The 23,877-nt window shown below is 56.1% G+C and overlaps 2 protein-coding genes and 1 long non-coding RNA gene across 6 annotated transcripts in view; 2 read left to right on the top strand and 1 right to left on the bottom strand.

Annotated features, from left to right (window-relative positions):
• Positions 1-23,877, top strand: part of MYH10 (myosin heavy chain 10) — a 273,556-nt gene that overhangs the window by 125,761 nt on the left and 123,918 nt on the right. The gene's annotated exons all lie outside the window — the stretch shown is intronic.
• Positions 1,578-5,689, bottom strand: CCDC42 (coiled-coil domain containing 42). Its single transcript, XM_061462020.1, has 9 exons — positions 5,682-5,689; positions 5,507-5,623; positions 5,074-5,176; positions 4,866-4,970; positions 4,469-4,666; positions 3,544-3,765; positions 2,790-2,927; positions 2,386-2,544; positions 1,578-2,013 (listed from the first exon to the last, which is right to left on the bottom strand). Exons 1-9 carry the CDS (start codon positions 5,687-5,689, stop codon positions 1,942-1,944), a joined length of 1,122 nt encoding a protein of 373 aa, XP_061318004.1. The 3' UTR covers positions 1,578-1,941.
• On the top strand, positions 5,765-6,589 carry LOC133273656 (uncharacterized). The gene is made up of 2 exons (XR_009744908.1): positions 5,765-6,146; positions 6,429-6,589. It is a non-coding gene; the product is annotated as an uncharacterized LOC133273656 (long non-coding RNA).

The following is a 23,877-nucleotide window of genomic DNA, read 5'->3' as shown; positions in this document are numbered from 1 at the left end:
TCCCCTTGGCCTGTCCCTACATCCCTTGTCCCAAGCCCCTCTCCAGCTTTCCTGCAGCCCCTTCAGGCACTGGAGCTGCTCTCAGGTCTCCCCTTCAGGAGCCTTCTCTTCTCCAGGCTGACCCAGCCCAGCTCTCTCAGCCTGGCTCCAGAGCAGAGCTGCTCCAGCCCTCGCAGCAGCTCCATGGCCTCCTCTGGACTCGCTCCAACAGCTCCACGTCCCTCTTGTGCTGCTGCCCCAGAGCTGGATCAGGGCTGCAGGGGGGTGTCCCCAGAGCACAGCAGAGGGGCAGGATCCCCTCCCTGAGCTGCTGCTCATGCTCTGGGGGTGCAGCCCAATGCAAGGAGGTCTCAGTGCACCTGCAGGCTCTGTGACCCCTTTCCTACTCACCATGGTCTGGCTGCCTGTGCTCAGGGCCAGCCCTCAAGTGGGCAGCTACTGACACTGGGAAAACAGGCAAGACATGAGGAGCTGTGTGGAGCCTTCCCTGGAGCTTCCCCTGCTTTGCTTCAGAGCTGTATTTACGCTCAGATCCTTGGTCCTTGCCTTTTAGGTAAGCCTGTGCCCAGCCTTGTACCTGGCCAATTCTCTTTACCTTCCTGACTTGACTTTCTGGCTTCACCTTAGAGCTGCTTCATCACTGCAGACTGGCATGGGCATCACTGGGCACAGCCATGGACCTTTCTGCTCTTGCTCTCACACCGCTGGGCTGTGTCCTCTCAGTGAGGGCATCCTCCCGCCTCTTTTGCTGCCACCTGAACTCCTTCCCACCCCTGCTCCTCCCTGACAATGATCCCTGCTTCATAGAATGAACATACTAGAATCACTGAAGTGTAGGCACATGGTGGCTGCAGCATTTACTTTTCCTTGCCAGCTGAGATGCCACTCACCTCCCACTGCTCTGGGGATCTGTTCAGATCTACACAGGACACATCGTGGCCTCCACTGCATTTGCATGTCAAGGTTTCAGAAAGAAATGGGCTCTTCTTCCACATATAACAGCTGGGAAGCAGTTACTGCCCTTCCCTCTGCAATGGGGGCTTTCCTTGTGTTTCCTTCTGCAGTGGCATCACAGCGAGGACACTGCCAGGGTCATTTTCTGCTGATGGATGGTAACTCACTAAGCTTCAATGGCCCAACATGGGTCTGAGCTCAGAGACTGGAGGGGAATTGGATTTCCTGGATGAGTCCTTGCTGACACCTGACTTAAGGTGCTGTGTTTCTGTGTTTATTCCTACAAATTCAAGCTTGCAGATAGCAACAGCAAAGCCACAGAAGGAGCATCCTCTGCTGAGACTGCAGCAAGTGTTCCCTCCCCAAACCCATCCTTCCTCTGCGTTCCAAATATGCAGCCAGCACCAGCTCTGGGGGGCACCCGTTCTCCTTGTCGCTCATGAAAGCAGAGGTCTGGGGAAGGGAGGGGGTTAATCTGTGCCTTCCTGAGCTCCATTTGAGGGGGAAGCTGAATTTTATTATGTAGCACGTGGCTGCGCGGAGAAATCCACATCCACGGGTGTGCTGGCTGTAGTCCCCCCACCCCATTGTGTCATCCCTCCAGGTATCTCAGAGCTGTAGGATGTCCAGATGTGAGCAGTAGTACTCCTCCCTATTTGAGACTATATTCCTGTCCCAGCCTGCTCTCCCTATCTTGTGTGCTTTGCATGAGCCAGATCTGCCAGAGAAGGCATCCTAGTGGCATCTGGGATGAAGCTGTGGGATGGAGCTGCTCTGATGATTCCCGTCCTCTCAGGAAATTAGGAGTCACCTTCAGGTACTTGGTTCTTTTTAATAGAATAACAGATGCCAGCAACTGTACAGGACACAAGAGTCAGAAGGGATGAAACTTCACTGGTGGAAGCGACATCTATGTCGGGCACTCTGTCCTGCTCTTCCCACCCTTGCTGAGCCACTCACGTTGCCATGTCCTGTAGGTACAGCTGCTCACTGGCGGTTCTGTATGTCCTCTTTGCCCTCTGTGGAGATGTCTGCAAGGTCTTGGATACGCTGCTGAATCTAGGGTGGGGAAAGGAGATGGCAGAGCTCAGAGCAGGGATGGGAACAGGAGGCGGAGGGGAGCTTGTTGGCCCTGCACCACCAGAATGGGCTTTTGTGGGCGACTCTGAGTTCAGGGCAAGGGTGAGTAAAACCAAACCTTGGCCATGGATTGATCTGCGTCCCCTCATCCACTGCCCCAGCCTGGCTGCCCTGCCTCCTGCCCCACAGGGACCTCCTCAGGTGAGACAGGTTTGCCTGGTGTCCCCTGCCCATTCCCCATGCCCAAGAGTGAAAAGGAAGGTGTCTGTTGGGCACGATGATTTCTCTCACTTTCCTTTGGGCAGCTGAGAGTTATTCCTGCTCCTCCTAGGGTTAAGGGCTTGGCTCTACCCTGTTCAGTTGTCTATGGCTGACTTCCACTGGCACGTTTAGTTTGGCGTTCATCTGTCTGTTGGCACTCTGGAAGAGGTTGAGGATGGCCATCCTGATGGTGTCCAGCTCCAGGGCTTTCTTGGGACTTGTTTCCTGGATGTCAGCCCAGCGAGTCTCCTGAGAGGAGAGGAGAGAGGCAACATGGGGACATGCTCCAGCAAAGATGCTGCTTCAGCACTGAAGACCCTGGCTTGGAGACCCTAACTTCAGCACTCATCTGTTTTGCTAGCAAGAACCTGTCCTTGCCCAAGGCTGTGGTGGTTCAGCTTGGCGTGGTGGAAGCAGATCCAGGAGCCACTCCAGAAACCTCCCCCTGTCTGTGCCAGCTCCTGCAGTCCTCACCCTGGCAGGTCAGGTCCTCACTGCCCAGCAGGGCTGGCTGGTACCTGGGAGCAGCACATCCTGCTGCTGGCCTTCCAGACCGGCTGCTTTCCAGCTGTGCCTGATGGGACCCAGCTCCCGGAGCCTGCAGTATCCAATAGTGAATTTGACTGGGCCCCCTCGGAGCAGTGCAAAAGGAGCAGAGGTCAACAGAGCTGGGGCATTCCCGTACACTAAGCACTGGCTGCACATTGATGTGCCTCACTACAGCCCAGGTCAGCACCGGTCTGGTCACTGCTGGACTGGTGAGGAGGGAGGAGAAGGGGTAAGCCCTGATGAGCAGATAATAAAAATGAACAAAGCCAGCTTCACCCTGAGCCATGAGCAGTGAGGACCATGAGATGTGCCACACTGAAGCCCAGTGACAGGGAGGATGCTGCAATGGTGAATGGGAATGATTACAAGCAGGCCAGACAAACCCAATGGGCATGTGGCGGAGGAGGCTTGGGTTTTGTGCCAAGACAGATCTCCCCAGAGCCTGGTTGGCTGATCTGTGAGCTCAAGGAGTGAAAGATCACGATAGCTTTGTGAGGTGGGCCTTGTTTTAACCCCTGCTCTAACCTGCTCCAGACCTGCTCTGTCATTCTTCATCCTACAACCCCTTGGGAGGACAAAATTACACATCTCCAATCACAAAGGCTCTCCATGATCCCATGGCTTAGGGGTGAGCCATCACCTGCTCTTAACACAGCCATGCCTTGGGAATCTTCCCCTGCCCGCCCCTCATTTCCTCACCCAGAACTGGATGTCTTCTTTAGCCTGGTCAAAACATTGCTGGAGCTCCACCAGCTCGTGTTTGTACTGCAGGATCTCAGCTTCTTTCTCCGCTATGTACTGGTCCAAGAACACCCTGGCTTGCTCGGACTTTTCCTTATGCCTCTCTTGCAACTGCTCCAGGTCCCTGAGTACCCTCAGCAGCGTCTCGTAGGGCGAAATGACTTCTTGGATGTCCACAAACTGCAGCACAGGGCTCCTGGTGTTAGTGATCCCCCTGCCCTCCCATCGTCGTGACTGCACGTCGTGTGCTGCCTCGGCTCCCTGCCCTGACCAGGGACAACATCTCCCATCGCCAAAAGATCTTCCCTTCTTGGCAAGACCATTGCCCCCGTTGCTTTGTGGGCATGGCCCCATTCATTGTATGATGCCAGTCCCACAGTTGTCACTGCTGGAAGCAAGGGGAGATCTTGCACCTCTTCCCCAAGGAGCAGAGAACACACAGCACAACTGCAGCTGCTGAGTCAGCTGGACACGGGAGGGGGCAGCTGGGACTGCAGGAGTGATGCATGGAGTGATGCCCAGGCACAGCTTTTGTGCCAACTGCCTGTGTTCCCATTCCCAGGCAGCTTTTCCCTACTCCCAGACCATCAATGTGACATGAAAGTGACACCAAGGGGTCCCCATCCCCCTCAGCCCTTTGCTCTTCCCCTTTCTAACAGATTTTCTTTAGTTTTCTTAAGCAATCATCCCCCTTCTGATTCTCCTCCCCTAATTCTGGTCCCCTTGGCTCACCTTGGTTGCAAAGAGCTACGTCTCATGCCATCTGAGGTCTCTGGGTTTGAACAAGTGTTATGATTTCCCTGGAGTTGCTTTGTCTCCTCTGGGCTTAACACCCACACGGGGCCCTCCTGGAGGCCATAATCTCCCTCATGTGCAAACTCACCTGTGAGCTCTTCACCACATCCTCCAGGTATCCTTTGAAGATGGAGTATTTCTGCACTTTGTTGTAGAGTTTCTCATGCTTGTTTCTCCAGACTTCCAGTTCCCTCTTAGCTCTCAAGAGCTCAAACTCCTTTTGTACCTTCTTCTCCCTCTTTCTGGCGGCTTTCTTCAGAGCTTGGACTCGCATCTTATCATATTCCTGGTGGTGTTTCCCCACCAACACACACAGAGGGAAAGGGAGCCATAGGAAGACAGAGCCGGGTCACTCGGCAGCACCGGGAGGAGAAACCTTCCCCGGGGAGAGACCGGGCCTGGAGCTCCCCGGCTGGTTTTCACTGCCAGCGCTGCTCCTGCCGGCTCCGGGCTCCAGGGGGTGCGTGGCTCAGGCCGGTGCTGACCTTTGCGATCCTCAGGGATTCCTCCGTGTGTGTTTTCAGCTCAGCCTCCTGGGCGTGCAGGTCCCGCCAGCAGCACTCCACGGCTTTCACCCTCTCCTTGAACTCCTGGCAGCACAGAGCGAGCGTGACTGCTGCTCGCACCCACAGCCAGACCCTGCCCTCTGCTGCCCTCCAGCAAACCCTCCCAGCCATGCCCCAGCCTCCTCACCTCCTTCGCCTCCAGAGCCTCTCCCATCAGTTTGGCTGCTTTCCTCTTCTCCTGGAGGCGGATAAATACGGACAGGGAGTCCTCCTCTTCCGGCTGCAGCTTCCTGCGCACGAGGTTTCCTCGAGGTTATGTGCTGCTCCGGTGCCTTGGCAGGGCACGGGGTTGCTCTGCCCTCAAGGTCCTGAGTGGGGTGACTGGGCACAGCAACCCAGCACTGGTTTAGATCCCAGCTGTCAGCACGGCACCCCCACCATCCCCAGCAGGGATCCCACACACCGAGCCAGGGGCTGTTACAGGGAGGAACAGGGCTGGGGAAGGGAGCTACGAGAGGAGACTGAAGTGGTGGAGACAAGGGATGTGTTTGCTCTGGTAGGGGAAGGAGGTTGGAGGAGACAGGAGGACGGGATGGGAGCAGGTGGAGGAGCCCCCTCACCTCCGCAGGTGCAGGATGTTCCACCTGTATTCCATGCAGAAATAGGCCAGCAGGTCCTCATCGTCCATGGTGCCCATTGCTGCAGCCACCGGTCCAGGTCCTCCCAGCACCGCTCCTCTCCCAGGTCAGAGCTGCCCTGGCAGCATGTGTGCAGGCAGCAGGGCAAGGGGTGAGCCCCTGCATGCCTCTGGCCTCTGCCTCGTCCCTGTTGTTCCCGAGGTGGTGATGCCCACCAGCTGCCGGTGGTAGTTGCCAGGCACAGTTGGAAGATGCTGATGTGGTTGCCTGGACACGGCAGCGAGAACCAACCACTCTGCCCAGGGCCCGGCCTCTGGGAAGCTGAGCCAAGGCAGAGTCCTTTCCTCTCCTCACTGTCGTTCATCATCCCCTGTGTCCTGTGGCCTCTGCTGTCTTGTGCAGGCATTGCAGGGCCCCCGACATCCGCACCCCACTGCCCCCAGGACCAGGGCAGGAGCTTGCTCCCTCTCTCCCAGAGTACCAGGTGGAAGGACAGTGAAACTGAGGCGCATACGCAGGGATGCTGGATCACTGCCCATGGTTCGCTCCCTGTGGGACTGAGCTCTACCACGAGCTAAAATTCAGCTGCTTGCTTGGTCGGTTGTTTTTTCCCCAGGACAAGGTGTGTGAACAGGGTCTGCTGCCCAGTACAAAGGGGTGATATTCATGGGCCAGGTGGAGGAAGACCTACAGAGAATGGTGACTTTTGGGTCTGCTCCAACAAGAGATTCCACCCTCTGATGTTTTGCTCCTGTGAATCTCTGGTCCCTCATTGGCTCTACCTACAGGAGCATTTCTGTGAGCTACTGAACCTGGAATACCTGTAGGAAAGGTTGCTGCTCTCTGGCAGGGGAAGAAGTCTTCACGTTACAGCCCTGACACACATCAGGGCAATTGTTTTCAGGCAAATGTCACCCCTTGGCTCATTGTCAACCAGTAGGAGCTGGAGCAAGACTGCCCAATCCGTCTGGCACTGAACAGCAAGATGTATGGTCCAGGAAAAGGACCATGTGTTATATGAGAGATGCTTCATTTGAGACAAATGACTCAAGGTAAAGCAGTGAATACACCTGGCTTTTATCGCTGAAGTTCAAAACGGTCCCACCAGCCACAGGTGACTTCCCCTGTGTCCATCCTGAGGTCATCATGGGGCTGTTCCCATCCCAGCAGGTCAGGTGGATTAACCCTGGTCTGGAGTGGTTCGGGATCTGGGCAGGGACAAGCCTTGACTGGGAACAGGGCTTGTGCCTGCCCGTGAGTGAGGGGGCTCAGCTCCATCTCAGGAAAAATCCTGCCCAGCCGTGCACCCCCAGGCTGGAGGAGCTGCTGGTGCCCGGCAGAGCACGGGAATGCACTGGATGAGTGCCCAGGAAGGTCTCAGTGTGTCTCAATGCCCAATACTTGTGTGGAGCTGGGAGGTGAGCAGAGTGTCAGGGAAGTGACCATGTCCTGCACTTCTGCATGAGCAGAGCTGGGATCAGTCCTCTGCCCAGCAGGAGGGAAGGCGAGCAAGGTGGGATCAGTCCCTGCATTCACAGCCAGGTGCAAATGCCTGCAGACAGCTTTCTTTAATGTTTCTCATCAGCATTTCACCCTCACACCCAGGTTTTATCTGACAAACTCTTCCTTCCTCTATAGACTATGCATTTAAAAAGTGTTTCTTCCTATTATGCTCTCCATAGCAACTGCATCAGCTTGCTGTGGATAAATTACCTCTGACTTGACATCTCTTAGTAGAATATAGAAAATGCCATTTCTGAGTCACAGCTCCCTAGAAGAACCCTTTTCTTTTCACCCCTTGGTACACCCCCCACCTTTCTACTCTTTGAAGGAAACTTCATTTGTGTTTTTCTTTCAGATCTCCTCTGCTCTTGAAGCTCCTGGCATTGAAGGCTGATGGAAAGTTGAAACACACTTTCCCTGCTGGCCTTCAGAAGCTCCCAGCACAGTACATAACAACCTTGGTGACTGCTGGTCCCTCTAAATCAGACAATCACAGATTGGCTTGTGTTGGAAGGGACCTTAAAGCTCCTCCAGCTCCAACCCCTGTCACAGACAGGGACCCCTTCCACTAGAGCACCTTGCTCCAAGCCCCTGTGTCCAACCTGGCCTTGAACACTGCCAGGGATGGGGCAGCCACAGCTTCTCTGGGCACCCTGTGCCAGCGCCTCAGCACTCTCACAGGGAAGAGCTTCTGCCTTAATGGCAGATCACATTGGGCTCTCTATTGACGTGATTTTGAATGGCTGAATCTCTTCCCAGCATTTTCCCCAGTTCTGAGGTCCCCCAAGATGAGCTTCTACCCCGGGAGAGCATGATGCTGTATCTTGGTGGGCACAGAGAGCACGGGGATGTTCAAACACGGTATCTTCATTGAGTGTCCAGGGCTTTTTGGAGTTGGGAAGCAGCTCCCATGTGGAACTGGGGCCGTCTGAAGCCGAGGGAAAGGCGCTGCCCTGCTCCAGGAGCCTCTCCGACCCGGGGCACCTCCAGATTGGCCCGAGGTCTCTCTGGGACACTGTGGCCACAGCCCAGGAGAGGGAGCGCTTACTGCACCAGTGCGCGGTCCCCGGGGCGCTCCCGGCGCTGACCCGTTCCCCTGCCCGGCCTCCGCGCAGCCTTCCTGGTGCCGGCCCTTCCCCTGTGTGCATCAGGCTCCACCACCAAGGCAAACTTGTCGAGTTCCTTTCTTGCACTGAGTTATCTCTGTTCTCACGTAGTTGGGTTGCAAAAGGAATAGACGTGAGCCCACTAAGGAAATGGGTGTACAGGCTTTGCTGGGAAGGGTTATTCCACACTTCCCTGCCATCCCTGGTGCTTCAGACGCTTGCTCCCAAGCTGGCGTGGCTCCTGTTTCACTGCATGGGGCAGTGAAGCAAGGAGATGGTGAGTTTGCTGCCAGCTCTCAGTGCAGGAGCACAGCAGCCTGGATATGTGGGAGAATGAGAGAAAAAGGGAACACTTTCTGATTGGAGAAGGTCAATTCAATGCAAGTATCCAGGGAGGTTTCCATTTTAAGGCCTCATTTGTTGAGCAAATCGTTATAGCAGGTATAAGAAATCAAACAGGACAGTTTACACATTTATGCACAGCATTCTCCATGATCAAATGATGATGCAGCCTGAATAAGAAGCAAACTATGACTCAGTGTCCATATATCCCTGTGGCAGCAACAATCATTAGGCACTGCTAAAATGGGTTTATTCATTGGCTGTGCAATGAGGATGCAGCAGCAGGAGGATGAGGTACGGGTCTGTTTCCAGCCTTCAGACTTTGCCTGTTCCCAGCTTTGAGAGCTGCTCTCCAGGCCCACACATCTGGACACAGAAGCAAAGCAGCAGCACACAATTCTTTTCCCCAGGAATAGTTTTCTGACTTTTTTTTACTGCCTAAACTGCTCAAAACATGCATTTCCAGCAGACAATGGTGAAGGCTCATAGGTCTGCCCCAAGGCAGGTGAACTAACCCTTCCCAAGGGCTTCAGGGCAGCAAACTTCCCTTCCCCTAGTTCAGTTCAAGCTGGGGTTTGGATTTTGTCTGCTAACAGTGCATTTAAGTATCATTACCCAGCTTCATGGTAGATGTCTTGCATGGAGACATCCCCATGGCTCAGGCCATCCCAAACTCCCACTGTAGCTGATGAGAGGGATAAGCACTCCCAGGGCATAACAACTGAAAGCTCCTGCTTCTCTCCATGGACTGTCTAGGGCACCTGCCACGACCAGCTCACATAGACATATCTAATCTAGCCACCTTGAGCATCCTTGCCAGGCCCTGCCCCCCCTCCCATGGCAATCAGGCTGTGGGGCGAGGACACGGCAAAAGCCCAGGCAGTCAGTTTGTGCATCAGTCACAGCAATGCAGTGTTTGCTGGACCCACACGTCTTGGGTGGGCTCTCCTGGTGGGGTTTATGAATAGCTCTGGCATGGCTCTGGACTTCGATCTCATGGGGGCACCCAGAGCTGCCCTAAGTCCCAAACCACCTGAGTTCATCTTTCATGGTGCAAATGATCTCAAGATCAGAAGCATCAGATGAAGAGCTGTTTCGCAGGGAAGCTTCGACAGGCACAGCCTGCCCATGGCAGCACCAGGAGGGCACTGGAGGCATGGAGGTGAGCAGAAAGAGCCTGCTTTTACACCTCAGGTTTCATTGGTTTTGCTGGATGAGGCACGCCCTGGGATGTGGCACCGGTTGGAAGCTGTTCTCATACGGTCCAGCCTTGGTACAGAGATGGTGACCTGATCCCCAAGGTGTGCCTGGGCAGTGCTGCAGATCAGAGACCCCAGCACTCAACTGCTCTGCAGCACACCCGAGTCTTTTAAACATCATGAGTTTTCTGCACTAACCTCAGTTGGAGCTGCCTCACCTGCAGGGCTGCTGACAAGGTCTTGCCCTCCCTTTCTTCCCCATCAAAGGTTTGATTCCAGCTCCACAGGAGCTCAAATGCACAGCAGGATAATAATGCAAAGCTGGAGGTCCTCAGGTTTCTTGGGCTAGCTCTGCTTTGGGGCTTTGAAAACCCTCCTGCAAAGCCTGGTGGCACCGAACCCCACACGGGACTCCACTGAGCTCATCAGAAGTGGCACCGTGGTGGTGAACACCAGGCAGATGACAGAGCTGCTGGGCAGGAGGAGACACAGGATCCTGGTGTCAGAGCCCAGGGACCAGAACAGAGAGATGTCTGGATATCCCAGTCCCGATGGCACCGTGGCAATGAAAAGGAGCCGGTGTCACAAGGTGCTGTACAGATGGGGGGCACAGAGATCTCAAATCCAAGCAGCAATGCTGTCTGCCAGAACAGGGGGTGGAGGCAGGAGCAGAATCCATAAGATAACATTGGTGCTGGCTGCTCTGTGGGATGACACACAAGAAAAGGTTCTGAGGCGCTGGCACAGGGTGCCCAGAGAAGCTGTGGCTGCCCCATCCCTGGCAGTGTTCAAGGCCAGGTTGGACACAGGGGCTTGGAGCAAGCTGCTCTAGTGGAAGGTGTCCCTGCCTGTGGCAGGGGTTGGAGCTGGAGGAGCTTTCAGGTCCTTTCAAACACAAACCAGGCTGGGATTCTGTGAAATCTATTCCAAATGAATAACAGGAACCTGCTCTGGATGGTCCCCTGCTCCCATGCAGTTTTCATGCATCTGATGTTTCCTCCAGACCTGCATTTCGCACCCTGAGCGCTTGCAACCCCATAAAGCCCAAACCCACTGATGTTACTCAGCCACACCACACAAACGCCATTCAGAAATCCAGGAGAGAGCCCCAACAACCTCCCTTGAACCACTCCTGCAGCCTGACAGTCCCCTGGGGGGATGGATCCTGATGGATGTGTTAAGCTGCCATAATCTGTCTGTGCCTCCTGGAGTCGAAGGGAAGCCGGGTCCCTCATCCCCAGCTGCTCATTCCCAGCCCTTCACACCCCTCGTGCTGGCACAAGTGTTTGGGAAGCTCTGCCCTGCCCCAGCTCAGGGAACCAAGTGCCTGGAAAACATAGCCAGCATCAAAGACCCATCGAGGGTCTGCAGAACATTTGTGGGGATGGAAACGTGCCCAGGAAAGGGAGGGTGGTGGAGACGTGGGGAATGGGAGGACATGGCTTGTCTCCTGAGGACAATGCTTTGCACTGATGCTCCCAGCCTGAACAAGATCACCTAGTAGGGCTGCAGTCCCCTCTGGAGACCCAGGGCAGCCCAAAGTGTTATACACCTCATAGCATCACTTCCTCCTTTCCATCAGGCCATCAGCCCAGTGAAAGGAGGACATGAGGCATATTTGGTGTGAATTGTTCATATTAGTGTTTATAAAGCATTTAAAATTCACCCTGATTTGGTCTGATACCACTCTAATGATGGTTTGATCATCACTCCCCTTTTCTGGCCAGGTTTCTTCCTCTACTGTTCTCTCCAGCATCCATACAAGCTCTCCAGAATGCTCACCCCGAACACATCCCATGTATCTACATTCTCCTTTATCCCACCTCTCCTGCTCTGGCCTATTTCCTCACCTCCCCTTTCATTAACTGTCTGGTCACGTCTGGATTGTTATGAAGATGAAAGCTAAAAAAAGAAAGCACCAAACTCCTCTGCCTTCCCTGATCCTGCTCTGTGCTTCCCTCCCACTGAGCAGCGAGCTGAAGCTCTTCATTTTCCTCCCTGCAGATGTTCTTTATTCTGCCTCCATGCAGCACCCTCTGCCTTCCCATCAGCATCCTGCTCACCCCTCCAGGTTCAGCCTTGCTCATGTGCTCTCCCCTTCGATGCTGCAGTGTTGGAGGGCTTATGCAGCCACCCCACTCCTCTCCCAGCAGGTCCTGCGTTTGTGATGTGAACATTTCCCATGGAGCTGAGATAGTCCTGCTTGGGAGCTACCAGCATTCCTGCTGTCCTTGCCCTCAAAGATCCCCTGCCAGCAAGGTCCCTGTGGGCTGATGCCTGCTTTTCCATTGAGGTCCGTATCCCATGGCTTTTGCCTCTGTTTTGAGTCCCGTTCCAGCTGCAATATCCCTGCAATTTGCATTTGTCCCTTCTTCCTGGTCAACTTTCACTTGCAGCTGAAAATGAGTGAAGAGCTCAGATTTGAATGTGGCCTCTCTCTGTTTTCCACCAAAACAAGCCTCATCCACAGGCTCCTGCTCTCCGCAGGGCACAGCCCTGAGCCTCCTCACCGCAAAAATGAGGAGGTGATGCCATCCCCAGGCTCCGGGAAAAACAGCAACGCGTTTGAGCAGCGCGAAGGGGATGGTGCAGCCAGGGAGCACACCCCGGGACAGGGGGCACCTGGGCTGAGGAGACAGCACTGCGTTCTGTGCCTGTCCTCTCCATTGCACAGCCCCGCGCTCAGCATCATGGGTCAAGTGTTTCGTGCTGCTGCCTTGGGAAGGAAGGATGACCAAAAAGCTGAGAACACCCCAGAAGCCACGTGGCATGACTAATGCTGGCTGATGCCCCATGGCCTTCAAGCTCTGGGGCCTCCAAAGCGAGCTCCTGGGCTCCTAGGGAAGAGTTGAAGGTGCCCAAGCCTGAATGTTGGGCACAGGAGGGCTGGGAAGGAGGGATGCTCAGGAAGGGTGCCCATCCTGCTGAGCATCCCGCAGGCAGATAGACAAGCTACAACAAGCCTTCGGTGACCGTCCTGGTGATTGGCAAATCCCCTTCCATCATGCTGGGATGCTGGATGACTTTGCAGAGCTTGTCTGAGCTCTGGGGGATGTTTCATCTCAGCTTCATCAGGGCTTGGGGTCCCGTAGGCCTAGAGCTGGGAGGGTGCAGAACCTTCACTGGGAGCTGCCTCTGCAGTTCTGAACCCTCTACACATAAATAGAGCCACACTCAAAGCCCCTGCTAGGGGCTCCCCACGTCTTGCTGGCTCCTTCCCTCCTCAGCAGCTCTGCGCTGGGAGGACGGACGTGTCTGTGAGATGTGAGCGCTTGAAACCCTGCCCAGCCCCGGAACACTTCCCATGTCCGGGGGCCAAAAGAGCCGGAATGGCCGGTGCTGTCCTGGGACCAGCGAGCTCCGAGTGCGCGCCCTGAGAAGAGACAAGGCTGGGGGAGAAAGGCAGCGTGGGTGGCACAACAGGGCCATGCGGGCTGCGGGGGGGGAACCAGGGCTTGGTCCATGCCTCCCGTCTGCCCCAGGCACGTCCTCTCCATCACAGCCACTTCGTGCAGGAGCTGCTCTGATCCGAGCTGGCCTGGGGATGGGGGGAGCCGGATGTCTGTGAGTCCTGCCCGTGAAAAGCAAGGGGTGAGGTGTTATCCTGACTGCTGCCTCTGCTGGGGAAGGCAAATAGCCCAGGGGAAGCCCTCCAGCACCCATGGAGTGCGCAGGGAAGCACCCTGTGCTGCGTAGGGAAGCAAGGAGACCAAGGAGGTGCCTTATCCCAGCTTCCACAGAGTCCATTCAGCATGCGTCCTGAATCACAGCAAGGAAATTCAAGCTATGCACAGGGCACGAGAGTTCAGAACAAGCCCAAGTCCCCAGCTGGCCATAAAGGCCTGGCCAAGATGAGACAACAAAACCTAAAAATTCAGGCCAGTGATGGGTCTCAAGGAGTGCAGCAGCTCTTGGGGATGGTGTCAGCTCACTTCTGCTTCCCTGAGGAGCTGCAGTCTGGGGGCAGCCCATGATGGATCTCTATAGGGTCCTGCATGGGAACTGCATCCCCTGGGATGGCGCAGGCAGCCAAAGGTCCCTCTGCACCCCACAGCACCGCCTGGGCAAGGCTAGGATAGAGCCAGGGGAAGGGCAGGGTCCTGACTCTCCTCTGCTGAGCTCTGGAAGGGCCTGGCACTGAGATACAAGCCAGTATTTTCCTCTTCAACCTTTACCAAGACCAGGACGTATGGAAAGCCCTCAGCTGATGCTGCCAGTATATCCCCTTGGCTTTCAGTCCACAGGGTTGCTGGAGGGGATAGAGGGATAGAGGGTGCCCAGGGTGAGCGTCCAGGAGAGCACAAGCAGGGGAGCTGGTGTCAGCTCAGGCAGAGAACGGGCAGCACAAGGTGCCCCAACGCTCCTGCCATGCAGGTTTGCTCCGCTCCTGCCTCTCCCCGGTGCCTCTCTTCCCACCTTCCTCGCAACTGAGATCCCTTCTGACTGCTCTGGATGGCTCCAGGCTCCGGGAATCTCCCTTCTCCAGCAGTGCAGCGGAGCTGGCAGGGCCCCAGCACCACTTCAGACCCTGCTCCGGGGCCACGATCCTGATCCTCGTGGGAATTCCCCCCCACCCACCTTTACCCCTGTGTATTTACATACAGCTGCTGCTCACTGACGGGCTTCCGGGGATGGAAACCTCATGCAGCTTTTCGGAGTGGAAAAGCATGGAAAACCTGCCACCGTGGGCTGCCTGCGAGGCAGACGCCTGTTTCGTCGAGGATCATTTGCTCCCTTGCTTCCCACCAGCATGCACTGCAGCGGGAGAGAAGGGCTCTGTGTTGGCCTCAGGAGCCCAGGGCTGGAGGGCTGCTGCCTGCCCTGCCATTCCCTGTGGAGCAAAGCTGTTCCCAGGGCTCCTGCCTGGCCACTGGCACCCGAGTCTGGAGCAGTTTTGAGGCCAGAACTCAGCCTGGACAAGTGATGGCCCATAGCGGAGCATGAGGCACAGCTCTGTGCATCCATGGCCTCGGTCCTCTCCACCCTGCCATTAATGGCTGTGTCCCCTCTGAGGGATGAAGGCTCTGAGAAGGCTCAGGGGGGACCTGATGGCTCCCTACAAGTGCCTGACAGGAGGATGGAGCCAGGAGGGGCTGGGCTCTGCTCCCAAGGAACAAGGGATGGGACAAGAGGAAACGGCCTCAAGCTGCACCAGGGCAGGTTTAGATGGAACTGAGGAACAATTTATCCACCAAAAGGGCTGTCACTGGAACAGGCTGCACAGGGCAGTGGTGGCGTCACCATCCCTGGAGGTCTCTGAAAAGACACATGGATGTGGCACCTGGGGATGTGGTTTAGTGGTGGCCTTGGCAGTGTGAGGTTAACAGTGGGACTCGATCTTACAGGTCTTTTCCACCTAAAGAATTCTATGATTCCATGATTCTGTTCCCAAGCTGAGGAGCAGGGATCAGCACCGGGGCTCAGAACCCAGCATGAGATCCCCCAAATTCTGGGCCTGCAAAACCAGCCAAGAAATGCCCTGCCCATGGAACCAGGGGCAGATGAGTGCGGTTCATGCCTCACCCTGCCCTTCAGTGGGGAAGCGAGACACAGTTCATGCCCGGGGCTCGCAGGTCATTGCTGTGACACGTACCCCGTGCACACACCGGGGTGGGACCTCGCGCACCCAGAGGCTGCGGGGACTCCAGCCAACCCCTCCTGGAGCCCGAGGGCTGCCAGGGCCCGTCTGGGAGCTCAGGAGCAGAAAGAGCCCTGGAATGCAGGAGAAGAACGTGTTTGTGGTGTGGTTTTCCTGTAAAGTCCTGGGCTGTGGCTAAAGCACTTTGCAAAGCCCAGAGCCTGTTGCAAGAGCTGGGTGCACAGAGACAGGCAAAGGAGAACCCACGGCACGTTCCTGCTGCTCCTGGGCAGACAGCAAGGAAGGGCTTGCTCCAGGGATGTGCAGTGGGACTGGGATGGAGCTGGGAGCCCCAGGGCGTGCGGTCCTGTGGGTCCCCTTGCATGCTGGAGAACAGACCCACAGCTTGAGCAGAGCCCATCCCTACCCAGGACACCTCCCCAGCATCGCCCCTGCAATGGGGTGAAGCAGGCTGGAGCCTGAGCTCTGGGATCACACTTACAGCAAACTCCCACTGGTTCTGGGGGCCCATCTGTAGGCACGGGAACTCCCTCCCTGCTTTTCAGAGGGTGCTGAGCCAAAACACCTGCAAAACCAGCCCTGCTGGGGCTGGGATCCTGCACCCGGAGCCCTGCTGCTCCCAGGAGCAGGAGGAGCCAGAAGGTTCATACACTTAAAGCAGGGTTATCACTTGTAAGCCTAAATCAACACTTGCATTTCCCTGGGGACACCAACAGTGACATTTTCCTGCATGTCTTTTGGAAGGGGTCCAGCAGCCAGGAGGACGGGAGCCAGCGCAAGTCCAGGCTGCTGGGCTGGGCTCTTCTGTGCCACAGGGCACAGGCAGGAGGACAGCACTGCCCAGCCCTGCCTTGTCCCACAGCCAGGGGCACAGGGCAGCAGTGCCCCATTGCTGGTGTCCTGCAGGGACAGCCCAAGTGAACCACCCTCCCTTGGCTGCCCAGAGGCACCCTGATGGGCACGGAGCAGTCCTCGCATGCCCGTGGCTTCACCACAGCACATCCCAGCCTCAACAGGGCTGTACAACTACAAAGTGATGGAGTGGGGAGGAGACGGCCCAGGTTCTGGTGAAGGGGCTGTCCAAGGAGCTCTGAGAGATGGAGGGGGCAGGAGCTTCTCAGGAATGGGGATGGAGCATTTGTCCAACGGAGTCTCCAGGGTCACTCCCTGTTGTGCAAGAGCTGCTTTAGCCAAGCCACCCTCAGTACGGACACCCAAGAGGCCAGGACACCCACCTCTGCTGGGACACCCAGCTGCACACAGTCCATGCTCCCCAGGCTGGATAACCAGGCACAGTCAGGGCACACGGGCTGCCGCAGCCCCAGTAAGCCAAGGAACAGCACCATCACTGTCCAGTCCTGCCCGTCCACCTCTGCCATTCCCCACTGCAAATGGCCAGGGTTGCTTTTCCATCTGGCCTTTCCCAAGGGACACCCACCGTGGGGTGCTGAATCCCTGCTTCCTAAGCAGGGCAGCCCCAAGGCTCCCGCTCCATGTGTCCCCGCAGCTCCTCTGCCCCATCTCCTGCGGAAAAGGCACTTCTTAGGAACCCTGTTGAGGGCCCTTTCCCTCTTCCCTCCATCTTCCAGACCTCTCTCAAGGAAGCAGAGGATATTCCCAGCACAGCATTCCTGCTGCCAGACCACAGCGCTCCGCTTGCCCTTTTGTCTCATTTCTGGTTGCTTCCCTCGCTGCAGCCGCTGCTCTGGAGTTAACCCCGCTTGCTGCCAGGGATATGTCAGCAGTGCTCTGCTCCCCACAGCCCCCATCACCGCGTGGGGTTTGCACGGCTGAGGCTGGGAAACGCAGGTGGGAGCCAAAGTCGTGCCCAGCAGCCCAGAGGCCTGGCTCCCAGTACACATTTCCAGGAACAGTGGCTAAATTGTCCAGTCTTGGCTTCAATCCCCAGGAGTTTTTCACCTCCTCTGGTGTTGAGGCACTTGGAGCATCCTCCATGTCCAGCCCTGTGGGTGTGACAGCCCCAGGCAGGATGCCGGGGCTCAGCTCCCACTGCCAAGCAGTGCTCCTGCAAGCAGGGAGGGCTGGAGGACATTGAGGGTGTCCCAGTGCTTAACAGGCTAATAGAATCCCAGCCTGGTTTGTGTTGGAAGGGACCTTAAGGCTCATCCAGTTCCAACCCCTGCCACAGGCAGGGACCCCTTCCACTAGAGCAGCTTGCTCCAAGCCCCTGTGTCCAACCTGGCCTTGAACACTGCCAGGAATGGGGCAGCCACAGCTTCTCTGGGCACCCTGTGCCAGCGCCTCAGCACCCTCACAGGGAAGAGCTTCTGCCTCAGAGCTCATCTCAGTCTCCCCTCTGGCAGGTTAAAGCCATTCCCCTTGGCCTGTCCCTACATCCCTTGTCCCAAGCCCCTCTCCAGCTTTCCTGCAGCCCCTTCAGGCACTGGAGCTGCTCTCAGGTCTCCCCTTCAGGAGCCTTCTCTTGTCCAGGCTGCCCCAGCCCAGCTCTCTCAGCCTGGCTCCAGAGCAGAGCTGCTCCAGCCCTCGCAGCAGCTCCATGGCCTCCTCTGGACTTGCTCCAGCAGCTCCACGTCCCTCTTGTGCTGTTGCCCCAGAGCTGGATGATTTGGGGTACAATCCCTGACCCCTCCATCCTTACCCGTGCAGCATCCAAACAGAGCTCGCAGCTCCACAGCTCAGCTTTTGTGGAGCTTGGAATTGTCCACCAGGCCAACGGGCCTCCTCTGGGACTGCTGGGGAGGATTCACTGTGCTCTGAACCCTGTGTCCTCTTGAGGTCTAGGGAAACCGGGCATGGAGAGGCAAGGGTCTGTCCCCGATGACACAGGGTTCACCAGTGACAAGGCACAAATCCCCCCGAGCAGCCTGGCAGGGCTGAGAGAACATTCCTGCTCCATGCAGACTTGTGCAGAATGAGGGGAGGGAATTTGCCTCCCTCTTCCCATTGGGTGGAATAGGGTTCATCTGAAACAGTGCAGGTTGGAATTCTCACTGAGGGTGGCATCCTCACTCGGAGCCTGCTCCAGCACCGCAATGCATGAGACATCGCAGGAGGTATTTGCTCCCGGTGCACTGCATTAGGGAAAACGCACAGGTCAGCCCAGGTGAGGACTTGGTCAAGCCCAGACGCTTCCTGCTCCTGAGATTTGGCACTGGAGAGAACAGGAGAGAGTCAGGAAGGAGGTCACTGTAGCTCAGAGGGCACAAGAGGAAAACTTTGAACTAAAAGCCCCTCCTCGGCTCAGAACCCATTGCGCCCCTCCAAAACCCCTCTCTGTTACAAGGAAGCCGTGCGGATAGGAGATGGTTGGTCCCAGCAGTGTCTCTGGACAACAGCAGCTTTGCAAAGCAAAGGTTGGCTGGGAGGGCTCCGCCAGCCGCGCTCTGCTCCCACCAGGAGCCCTCCCCAGTATCTGCCTGTTTGTGATGAAGGGAGACAAAGCAACCACGACAGGAGGAAACCACTTTGCTGAGCAAGGCTCCTCCCATGTGAGGGGTGGGAGAGAGCTGTCTCTTGGCACTGTGCTTCGTTTCCATCCCTTGGGAAGGGCTCTGACACAGCTCGGTAAGAGCAGTCCTGGGTCCTGCTCGCTCTGCCCCAGCCCCATGCCAGCAAATGGGCACCTCCTGGTCAAGGGGAGGCTTTGGTTCTCCCATCACTGGAGTGTTCCCATCTCATGTGTGGAGGGGGCTCACAGTGCCCAGGGCTTTCATGCCTTCTCCTCTCGCAGTGGGTCTGACCCCGCTCACACCGCACCACTGATGCGCCCATGAGTGGCTGCAGAACCTCCTTCCCTTCCCCTGGCCCTGCCCAGCGCCTCTCCATTGTGCAGCTCTGCAGTCTGAAACCCAGACACCTCGAGGGAGACACGGCACCAGGGCCCTGTGCAGTGAGCTGGTGGTGAGCCCAGAGAGGGGAAAATCCACCACGGGCTCCAAAACTGCTGTTCTTGGAAACCTGGCAGGACGGGAATGCAGGCGCATAGAGAGGGCTGGGGTTTCTGCTGTTAAATAGCAAAGCAAAGCAAAGCAAAGCAAGGCAGTCAGTGTTTCCATTCCACTCAGCTCCCTGCTCATTTGGCCTGGCTTTTCATTGCAAACTGGGATGAAAAGAAGACTTCTCACACTTTTCTATTGAGACTCATTGATGATGAACGGGTTGAAAGCAAATCATCCCTGATGCCCTGCCTCAGAGAAGGTGGCTTCTGAGTGGTGTGTGCCATGCTCCCATCATGGTGCTCTGCACACTCATGGTTCCCAAAAGACTCCACACGTGTAACTGAGGAAGCCTGGGGGACATCAGGGAGGGAAGTGACTCTCTATGGTCCTCTATATGGCGCTTGTGGGGCCACCTCTGAATATCTGGGTCCAACTTTGGGACCCCCCAGTATAAGAACAACACTGTCAATCTGGAAAGATACCAGTGGGGAGGCTCTGGGATGGTCAGTGACCTGAAGCACAGGACGTACAAGGAGAGGTTGAGAAAGCTGGTTTACTTCAGCCTGGAGAAGGTGAAGGGGGCTCTGGCAGTCAGGTGTCTTCAAATCCCCAGTGGGAAGGTGTAGAGATAGGGTCTCTTCTCCGAGGTGCACAGCGAAAGGACAAGAGGCAACATCCACAAGTCACAAACAGGGAAACACTGGTGGGATTTAACCAATGATCCCCTTCAGCATGAGGGTGGCGGGACCCAGTGGAGCGAAGGAATCTCCATCCTTGCAGGTACCCTGACCACAGCCCTCACCTAACTGATCTGTTGGCCCCATTCAGAGCAGGGGTTGGACCAGAGACCTCCAGAGGTGCCTCTGAACCGCAGATCTTGCGTTCTGAGAGCATCAGCATTGCTCAGGTGTGTCCTTGAGGACTTGAGGATTTGCCTCTCCTGTTGATGTCCACAGCCCATGAACCTCCCAAAGGACTGGCACAGCAGGGAGCCCTCTCAGGGGGATTCCCACCACCAGCCTTTGGGTGGCAGAGACCAGACCGATGCCATGAGCCTGGAGGATGCGGGTGTGTGTCTGGGCAGTCAGAGCCGTGGCCCCAGACCCTGCTCTTGAGACCAGAGGAGCAGTTGGATTTGTTCACGACTCATCCTAGCGAGCAGGGACCAGCGCCCAGGAGTCCCTTAGCAAAGGGTCCTTCATGCAGGGCTGCAGCCGAGCCCTTCCTCAGCTTCCCAATGGCTTTGCCTTGCGTGTTTGCAGCTGCTCTTTGGTGTCTTTGCTGCACAGTGGTTTCTTCAGGCAAAGAAAGGGAGAGGGATTTCCCCCAGCCTTGCCAGGAGGCTGTGCTTGAGACAGAAAAGGGTTGAACCTGGTTTTTACCCAATTCCTCATTGCAGAATAGGTGCGACACTCGGTGCCGGGGTCCCGGTTGCGGAGGGCAGAGGCTGTCAGGCAGACAAGGAAAACATGGAGACTCAACAAAGGTGCACAGTAAATGCGGTCACATCCTCCCATCCTGCTCACACGTGGGATCTTCCTGCCTACCTGCTGAGCACCACATCCTGCATGGGGCTGGCTGCACTCTGCACGGCCCTGTCCCTCCCCAGGGGGACTCATGTTGTGCCATGGGGCGGCCAAGCCTTTGAGCTGGGCTTGTCTCCCTGGAGGTGCAGAGCCAGGCTGGCTGCAGATGGGCACTGGCCCCGGAGGGGTGTGATGGTCCCTGCCTGGGCACGTCCCTCCCGCTGGAGGTTGGTTGCTGCAGCTTCATGGTAGGAGCCACTCTCAGGCAGCAAATGGATGTTTGCAGATGTGGGGAGACAGGAAACATCTGCATTGTCATAGCTGGCGGCTCCTCTCTAAACACAGGATACGTTCATTAAACAGCCCTTTTCCCTTCCCCGCCAGACACTGGGAGCCAAGCCCACTTTGCTCAGGTGGGACAAGTAAAGCTCCATGAGCTCCCCTCTGGTGCTGCATCCTGGGGCCATGCATGTTGTGGCCAAGGGGGTCTTGCGGGGGGAAGCCCCACACCAGGACCAGTGCCCCACCTGTGCTGCTGTGGGGATGCTGGGGCTCACCCCAAATGGGGCAAGGCTGCTCACTGAGGCTGATTCCTTCCATGGGTTGCTGATGCACAGTGAGCAGACAGATGGCCAGAGGCCCCCACTGATCCTGCATGGGCAGAGGCCTCGTCTTTGGTGTCCCACAGCACCCCTGCACAGCCTGGTTTATACGGTCATTCACAAAGGAGGCAGCAAATACTGGTACCACCTCCCATAGCTGGACCTGAAATGCCACTCCAGAAACTGGCATTGCATTTGCTTCCTTCCTTGGTCTTGCTTTTAATTTGCAAGGCTGCAGAAAATGATTCCATCACCAAGCACCATCACCATTCCATCAAATGTCTCTTTTACCTCCAAAGACAATTACTGACACCTTTAATACCATCTGGGAGTCCAGCAGACAGCAAAAATCTGCTTATGGAAACTCCATGGTGAAGAGGAAATAGGATAAGGGAGGTGATGAGGAACATTCTACTGGACGCATTCCATTTCAGACCCTGCTTTCCCCAGCACTCCTGCAAGCTCAGGTAAATGGTTAAAAGGACTTTCAAAGGAATTCATAGAACCGTGAGGCTTGTCAGGGGCCTCTGAAGATCATCCTGTCCAACTCCTGGGCAAAGGCAGGGCCACCTTGAGCAGATTACACAGGAATTGTTCATCTCAGGATGAAATCAAGCTGATGTCTGCATCAAGCACAGACCGAGCTGGCCCACTGGTCACCCTGACACCGTGGTACCCACACTCTGCATCCTTTGGGCTGGGTTTCCCCGTTACAGCTCAGTGTGCTCCCTCTGAGCAGTCCCTCAGGGTGCTCCACATGTGAGCCCCCCATCCTGGTCAGTCTGTCCGCAGCGGAGCAGTGCAGCAGAGGGGTGGATGTGCAGTATGTGCGGTTCACCCTCTCTGAAGATAAATGGAAGCCTCTCAGTGCTAAACTAAATTAACCTTGAAAAATTCATGTCACAGTTGACTGCAGCAATTAGCTGTTTTTAATGAGCTGCTTCGCGCAGGCTGATGTGTGAAGGTCCTGGAGGAAATCAGTATCTACCACACATGGCCCTGACAACTGATGGCGGATAGGAGCCGGCAACCCCTTCTCACCCCTTCCCAGTAAGGAATTCCCTCATTTGCAGCTCCAGTTGTCTGCACACAGGTTTATGCACCTGAGTGCTTGGATGGAGCCCAGTTTGATGGTGTGCCATTGCTGTTCAGGAGAATGGGGAAGACTCATTTTTTCACGGATGCTGGGGAAGGACAAAGCATAACAGTGTTTTTGTGTCAAATCCCTGGGGAAAGGGCAAAGAAATGGTGTTGGAGCTGCAGTCTGATGCAGAGCTGTGCACCAGCTTTCCAGCTCTGCTGCAGTGCTTGACCACATCTGAAAGGGACCCGGGATGAAACCCGGAGCCAGCCCTGCAGGAGCCGGTGCTGTGACTTTGCAGGGAAGGAGAGGGCAGCCTCCTGGTCCCACTGGGATCTTGCCTCCAAGCAGGGTCCCTGCCCTGCTGCTCTGGGTGCTCAGCTCCTGATGAGGTGCAGCAACTTCCCTGCCACATCCCACACTGCACCATCCTGGGGCTTCTGCCCTGCTGGGAACTCCCTCTCCATCATCCAGCCGAGCCCGTGTTGCTGAAATAAAGCAGCAGCCTTGACCCTGGAGGTATGGGGAGATGCCAGCCATTGCTGACTCTACATGCAGAAGACACATGCTTAACTCATTGCCCTTGTTCCCATCCCCATGCCTCTGCTGTGCCCCAGCAAGAGGGATGCAAAGCAATGAATTCATTAGGGACTTGTAACGGCTGGGGACTGGGAGGGGATGCTGGGCTGTTCTGCCACCCTCCCGGATGGGACATCACATCAGGCTGCTGCAAGAGCCCTTTTCCTTCCTGGCAGGAGGCATTGCCACCACATCACCTGGTTTTGTGGGATTCAGGAGCCCATGCAGCCCCTGGCACTGCTCTGTGGTGAGCCTGAATCCACTTGCAGTCTGCAGAGCAGCTTAAACGGATGCTGGACCAGATGTTTGGCTCATCTTCCCCTGCTTGGGTCTGCAGCTCGTTGCTCCCACACTGCACTTCCCCGCCTGCTCTATCTCTGCCTCCCATCAGGGGCCCCATGCCGCTCTGCTGAAGGTAGTCGCTATTTCCTGCTGTGTCCCTTGAAGCCAGAGCTCTTCCGAATCAAATCCCACCCCAGACATGCCTCAGCTCTGGAGGGCCCTGCCCCTCATCCTGGTGCTCTGCACTGGACTCCAACAAGCAGCAGCACCGTGGTTCAGGTGCCAGCGCGGCTCCGTGTGTGACCTGTAGCTGCAGGACTGACTTCCACCAAACACTGATGAAAGATCCCAGACCCCACATTTGCTGTTTGCAGGCCCAGGTTAGAACAAAGGGATTCCAGGAGATGCCTCCTACTCCTTCCCAGCTCTCCCTTCTCGCTGTGGTTTAAAGTAAATACCAATAAATCTGATGTGGATTTCTCTCAAGTGTAACCTCCCCTCATGCACGACCTTGGTTTAGCACAGAGGCTTCTCCAGTTCCTGTTTTAAAAGTTATAACCCCATAAAACAACTCCTGAACTAAAAATGTGGAACAATTCAATATTTATTCACTC

The sequence above is a fragment of the Pezoporus flaviventris genome, unplaced genomic scaffold (genome assembly GCF_033815535.1).
Source record: "Pezoporus flaviventris isolate CSIRO_AGI_PZ_B2104156 unplaced genomic scaffold, CSIRO_AGI_Pfla_v1 ptg000034l, whole genome shotgun sequence".
Lineage (NCBI taxonomy): Eukaryota > Metazoa > Chordata > Aves > Psittaciformes > Psittacidae > Pezoporus > Pezoporus flaviventris.
This window is presented reverse-complemented; position numbering and strand designations above follow the sequence as displayed.

Excerpts from the sequence above, each read along its gene's own strand:
- CCDC42 (XM_061462020.1), bottom strand. Across the intron at positions 2,928-3,543 it reads AAGAAGACATCCAGTTCTGG|GGGGCCCAGTCAAATTCACT; the intron begins GTGAGGAAATGA and ends CACTGCTCCGAG. Across the intron at positions 2,545-2,789 it reads CAGCCAGCCCTGCTGGGCAG|GAGACTCGCTGGGCTGACAT; the intron begins TGAGGACCTGAC and ends CTCTCCTCTCAG.